The sequence below is a fragment of the Cinclus cinclus genome, chromosome 2, assembly GCF_963662255.1.
Source record: "Cinclus cinclus chromosome 2, bCinCin1.1, whole genome shotgun sequence".
Lineage (NCBI taxonomy): Eukaryota > Metazoa > Chordata > Aves > Passeriformes > Cinclidae > Cinclus > Cinclus cinclus.
Window position 1 is genome coordinate 46,310,922 of NC_085047.1, and position 6,399 is coordinate 46,317,320.

At 42.4% G+C, this 6,399-nt stretch overlaps 1 protein-coding gene across 1 annotated transcript; it reads right to left on the reverse strand.

Moving 5' to 3' along the window:
* Positions 1-3,665: 3,665 nt before the first annotated feature.
* Positions 3,666-4,343, reverse strand: LOC134057675 (gap junction beta-2 protein-like). The gene has a single exon (XM_062514649.1). The coding sequence runs from the start codon at positions 4,341-4,343 to the stop codon at positions 3,666-3,668; it is 678 nt and encodes a 225-aa protein (XP_062370633.1).
* Positions 4,344-6,399: the final 2,056 nt, after the last annotated feature.

Consider the following 6,399-nt stretch of genomic DNA (forward strand, 5'->3'; position numbering starts at 1 on the left):
TAGTCTTAGCTCAATAAGCTTCAAATGGTTACCATTACTCTTGCCACTGTTGACAAGCAAGTTCAAATGACTGTGTAGATAATAAGATCATGAAAAATCAAATGACCCTGTAATTAACCGTCAGGGTAGTGGCTGTCCTGAATATCAGAACAGGTGAACAAAAATACAATGCAATTCTTTGAGTGTGATTTTGCTATGGGGGTAAATCCCATTAGCCTAATTTTCAGGTGAGGAAATTTTAATTAGAGAAAAAGAACATATTAATTTTCACCAAGTTTAATTTTGCAAAGTGCTCTTAGTTGTTCCTTACTGCTGCAGTACACTTTTAGAGAATAAAGTAGGATTTAACATAGTTGCTATTTTGAGTCGAATCTCCATAATACAGGAGTGCATTTCTCTATATGGAGAAATATATACTGGTCTTTTACATTTGTCCTATCAGCTATAAAATAACTTAGCACATTGGCTTATAATAACTGCAAACAACCAAAGGCTATTTTTATTTTTGTCCAAGAAAACCTTCAATAAAGGTACTTATATATCCAGAAGTTATAAATATAGATCTATACTTCTGATTTCCTTTTAAATCAGTCTTTCTCCCAAGGTAGTTATGATTTTTTCTCTGTCTGGGACCATGAGTTACCAATGAAGTTTGCTTCCCCTCAACTCCTTACTCTTCTGACAAACATGTTTGAAGTTTTGGTTTCAAGGTTTTGCATGAAGTTTACCCTGATTGAGTCAATGATGATTTTTCCTGGCAATTTCAGTTGAAGAATAATTTCAGCCAGTTCCTAGTGCTGATACCACATTATTAAGCACTTTACGTCCTGGCTATGCTGGACACTGAACAATGAGGAATCAGTCTCTTTCACAGTCATGACCTCAGATTTGCTGCTTAAGTTTTCAACAAGTTTGCAATCTTTATTCTGAGGAAAGCCTACAAACCAAGTACCAGAGATGCAGACACTACTAGTGCATTTCAGGAAAGAACACACACAGTTTCAAAACAGTGATATATTTTAATCTGTATGAAATCCATCTGTAGAAGATCAGCTATGCAATGTAGCACATGTAGAAATAGGTGCAATTCCTATGTTCCTATAAAGTATCTGATATTTTTTTTCACATACAAAGCAGCTGTTCAGTCAAATTAAATATATACAGATCTCATAGCTATCATTGCCTGATGCTGCTGTTCTGGATCAAAGCCCTCTCTTGGCTACATCCAAACACTTTCCCCAGTTCCATCTTTTTTTTTTTCCTGTCTGATAATCTGGTTGCCAAACTGCTAGTTGAAGATGACTTCATAGTGTTAGTGTTAAGTTTTGCTGTATCTCATTCCAAGTTCCAGCTAAATTCAAAGGTAGGGGGCAAAAAGAAACTCTTTCCCTAGAGTTTGGTTAAATTTACGGAACTGGTTAAGTTTATCACTGGCCTTTTCCAGCTGCAAGGCTGTTTTAAGCAGCATATTTGATTTCAAGAGGAGCACGTATGTGACCTTCCACTATGAGCTCAGGAAACCTCAGGGTAACAGGCAGTGTAAGCAATGGAAACAGCAACCTGCAGCAGAAGGCTAAAATCCTTACATTAGCCCTTGGCTATTGAGTATAGTATTGCTGCATACATTTTCCATTATAAACACATTTTCATTAAACACATTAACACATGATTTTCATTAAACACATTAGGTAACAACAGAGCACATACAAGTAATGCAGAAAACAGACACCACAAAACTGCTTTAATTATAATTTCAGAAAAAAAATCTTGTTACAAAAGAAATGTAATACTAGAATACTGAGACTAGCTTGCTTTCTTTGTACATGGAACAATGCAGGAACTCTATCAAGCACAAACCTGATATGTCCTAAATAGTGTTCTTTGGAGCTAAGTTGGAATTAAAGATGTTTTCAGAGTCCAAATTTCTAGTCCAGCTCATTATGAATGACCAATCTTTTTTTCATGGTTCTGAGGATTGTGTTTTTATGGTTTTCTTGCTTCCCTCTTAAATGACAGATTTCCATCTGCAGTCAAGTTGTAGCACTGGATGTAGCTCACAAGCAAGGGAAGCCTGTTTATGCTCTTATGCTCCACTTTCAGTGCACACTGGAAGGTCGTGGGTCTTAATTAATACAGCTTTTTTTACTCCAACAGTAACAAATTTAAATGTACAGTAAAAGATGAATGCAAAGAGAGAAGCTGAGATAGCGCTCATTCATTTTGGGGACAAGCCAGTTATTAAAGCTAAGGAGGAGAAACAGCCAACTTTCTAGAAGTGGGTTCAATGGGCAGACACCTGGGAGATAACTGTGTTGCCCTAAGTGCCCTATGCTGCCCATTGCAGGCATAAAACACCTTCTGAGACAAGACCAGACTGACTGATACAGTACTTCAAAATAGTAGTATACAGTTTACAGCACAGCAGATATTTAAGAAAAATACCAAGTTCCTCCTCATTTCTTATTGGGTTCCTTTGCTACTTTAGCTCTGCAAACTGTCTGCAGTTCCTGCTAGACCAACTCTAAGAAAAGGAATGGTGATTTAATCTCACAATGTGGAATGTCAGAGAGACTGGGAGTGGTTTACTCAACTCATTTGGAAGGCACCTCAGACAGGGAGAAGGTTTTATGAAGAAAAGCTGTGGAGGCTTGACACAAATAAAGCAGTAATGGAAGGAGCACTGGATAGCATACTGTAAGTTGATGTACTTCTTTTGAATAACCAGCAGAATGAAAAAAGGCAGCTTTTTCTTTGTTTTTATTGAAAAAGTTTTAAAAGTTTACAGCGGAGCAAAGCACAGTCAGGTGATAAAACATATAATCATCAGATAAAGTCTACTGTACTGAGAGTCTTCACAACCTATTGGGGGAGAACAAGAGAAGTAAGAAGACAGTTGCACTGCCTCTACCCTCCCAGAGGTGTCAATCCCTTTTTTTGTCTGATCTGATCAAGAGAATGAAAAATTAACTTAATTCCTCCCACTGTTGTAGTCTCTGTGACTATGGAGAGGCAGCATTGCCTTAATGGCATTCACTGGCCACCCCCAAACCTTAAGGAAATGCTTCTTAATGCAGGCAAGAAGATGAGAGGAAAAAAACATGCTGGTGCCAAGCAAAGCTGACAGCATGCACTGCCAGAGTATCTGTATTCCACCATCATTTTCTTGCTTTCCTGATTACTTGGAGAGGACACCTAGTATAAACACAATCACCTCCCCATCTTCCTTCTCAAAAGTTGTGATGTGCCCCAAAAAATCCTTTACCCTACTTTTAACCAAAAACCTCTGGTAGTGTTTTGCCTTTGAGCCAACACAGTGTGTTTGTGATTCCTGGATCTCCTCTGGGCACTAGAGCCTTCTCTGATCCTTTCCACTCCCACTGTTTGAAGAGTTAACTGTCCAAACAATAGGATCCCAGCAGTAAGCATACTTGGAGAAGCTGGTGCCAGAAGGCTGCTCTAACTGTGGATGCAGGAATGCTGAATTAGCTTGTGATCTTTCAAATCTGCCTCAGCATGAGCTTCCCAGGGAGGCTATCAGTTTTAAAACAGAAAAGAACATTCATTTTTTATCCTTTTCCTTCAGTGTGAAAATATTGTTTACTGTTTTCTTACACCTAAGAAAGTTTAAGGGAAATGGGGAGCCAGTAAATCCTGAAACTGGGGACTTATTTCAAAACAGTTGTTTTCCTGGATCCTTTCATGCAAATTTTTATCACTAGGTAGCACAACTCAGCCAGATTCAACATCATGCAGATCCCAGATACAGCAAGCATGAAAATAGTAAATGTGGTTTTCTCAGTGGGCCGAGACACAAAACAATCCACTGTGTTGGGGCAGGGCCACGCGTCGCACTTCACCAGGCGGGGCATCTGGTAGCCATCGTACATATAATAGAACACATACATGAAGACTGCTTCAAAGACAATCCTGAAGAAGATGCTGCTAGTGTATGTCCACCACAAGGGGCCCCGAATGTGAATCTTTTCATTTTTTAGCTCTTCAATATTAATTTTATCACCATTTCTGAACCGCCTTTTCTTCTCATGCCTGGTGTAAGCCACATGCATGGCCACCAGCAGCGCAGGTGTGGAGACAAAGATCAGCTGCAGGGCCCAGAGTCTGATGTGAGAGATGGGGAAAAAGTGATCATAGCAAACATTTCTGCAGCCAGGCTGAAGTGTGTTGCAGACAAAATCTTGTTGTTCATCTCCCCAGACTCTCTCTGCAGCCACAACCAGGATCATGATACGGAAGATGAAGAGGACTGTGAGCCATATCTTCCCGATACTGGTGGAGTGTTTATTTACACCTCCCAAAACAGCCTGCAGAGTTCCCCAATCCATCTTCTTTTCTGTGTCCTTTTACCTGTAGGATGACACAATACACAGAATGGTCACTTTTCCAACAGTGAAAAACCAACTCCAGACCTTTGAAAAAGAGAACTTCCTAACAGTCTCTCCAGAGCCACAGGCAAGTGTAAGTCACTTTCATTTATCTCACCCATATGTTTATGGATCCAAACAATTGGTAAACTCTCTCCTTCCATCAGTTAATGATGGGACAAGCATACCTCAGTGTATTACTCAACAAGGCTTTGGGCAGAAAATAAGTACATCTTAATACAGTTCCTCTGTACATCCTCCGTGCTCTCCTTCCCTTTCTGTGGTTGGCTCTGGTCAGCATTTTGCCTTTAAGTGTACTCCTCAAAGTAATAGAAATTACTATCACTGCATGAGTTAAGTCACATCTCGACAATAAGTAGAGACTTTTCTAGCATTTTTAACAGGATTTCTTTGCCAGCACCGTAGTCCTAGAAGGCTGAGCTGCTTTCTTTATCCTGGAGTTAAGTACTACTTGGCCTCCTTCAGCAGAAGTCCTTGCTCCACCCAAACACCTCCAGCAGGCCTCCAAGGCTTTCTGCTGCAGGTCAGACAAAGCCCTTAATCTCACAAGTGCAATGTTTGAATTTGCCAGCACTGCTGAGAAGCCTCAAGCCAGATCTGTCAGGGCTGCATGCTTATACCGCACAAACCAGCAGGCAAAGGCAGATAGAGTAGAGCCTGCCATTCCACATTCATTGCTATGTCATCCAAAAAGGAGGCAAGCAGAGTCAGAGTTGAGAAGAGAAAGCCCTCAGCTAAAGAGTTTATGTTGATTTCCTAGATGCTATCACAGTCCAACAGAATACAGAAAGTCAAACATCAGAGAAGTTCCATTTCAGCTTTCCTCCTACTCTTAAAAACTAAAATCCACACTCTTTGCCCCTTTGGAAGTAAGTTTTCTGAAGTTCAGACTTCAGTCTCAGGGCTCAGCTTTCACTGATTGCAGCCATCTGGAAACTATCGCTGAAATGGACAAAACACTTTGAAACCCGAGCTGGGAACCTGTATAGCTGGTCCATCATCTCTCAAGGCTAGACTGGGAGAGCCACACAGGCCATGGATAAAAGCTCCATCCCCTCTTGGTGCTAGCTGCGCTGTGGAAAGAGCATGATACCTTGCGATGCAACACTGCCCGAAGTCTACAAAAACCTCTCATTCTCACACAGCAGAGAGGGGAAAAAACAACTTTTTTCCCTGGTGTACTTACATCCCAACCAAAGGACAAACGTGCCCCAACACATAGAGGGCCTAGCTTGTACGGACAAGCCTGGAGGCAAGAGGGAGAGGTCAGATTTACAGTGATGCGGAAAGGTGAAATTGGGTAAGGCAAAAAAGAAAACAACTTTGAGAAGATGGCTGGAATTCCTGAGACTTCTCATGCTTTGTCTCTGCTTAAACTGGCACAAATTTTACACTGAGCTAACATGCAGGCTATGATGAGATAGTTGCATCATTCTGGTAATTTCCTCATATCTGCTGCAAAGTCATTAAAATAAAGCAAATTAAACCTTTGCAAGGGGCTAATCGGAATTGAAGAAAAGTCTCTCTGAGAGGTGCATATCGCTGAGCTGAATGGTCTGGGTTCCAAGCGCCGTCTCACACTGTTGTTCCGAACCAAGGCTGCAGGTTTTCTTTTTTTTTTTTGGGGGGGGGAAGCTTCTCTCCCTCTGATCTACCACTGCCGAAACACTGCAACTGCCTGTTAGGGAGCCAATCCACCCGGACGCCCAACTTGCCAACCAAGACACCGCTACTGAAAACCACTCCAAATCCCCATTCTGGGGTTAGTAGCTGGATCCCAGCCTCTCCCTCCCTCCGCGCCGACCTTTATTCCTCCGAGTTCCCGCGCGGCTGCGAGCCTTCGGCGGCGGGAAGCGGCAGGATCCCGCCGGCGAACACCGTAGGCGAACACCGGGTTTGGCTCGGAGTTCCGACGGCTCCTGCCGGGACGGGCCGCGCGGTCCGAACGCGCCGGCCCGACCCGCCGGGGCTGGGGGCTGACAGCCCCTGCCCGGGC

What these genes read in the sequence shown, in the direction of transcription:
- LOC134057675 (XM_062514649.1), bottom strand. Translation starts at nt 4,343, where the DNA reads ATGGATTGGGGAACTCTGCAGGCTGTTTTGGGAGGTGTAAATAAACAC.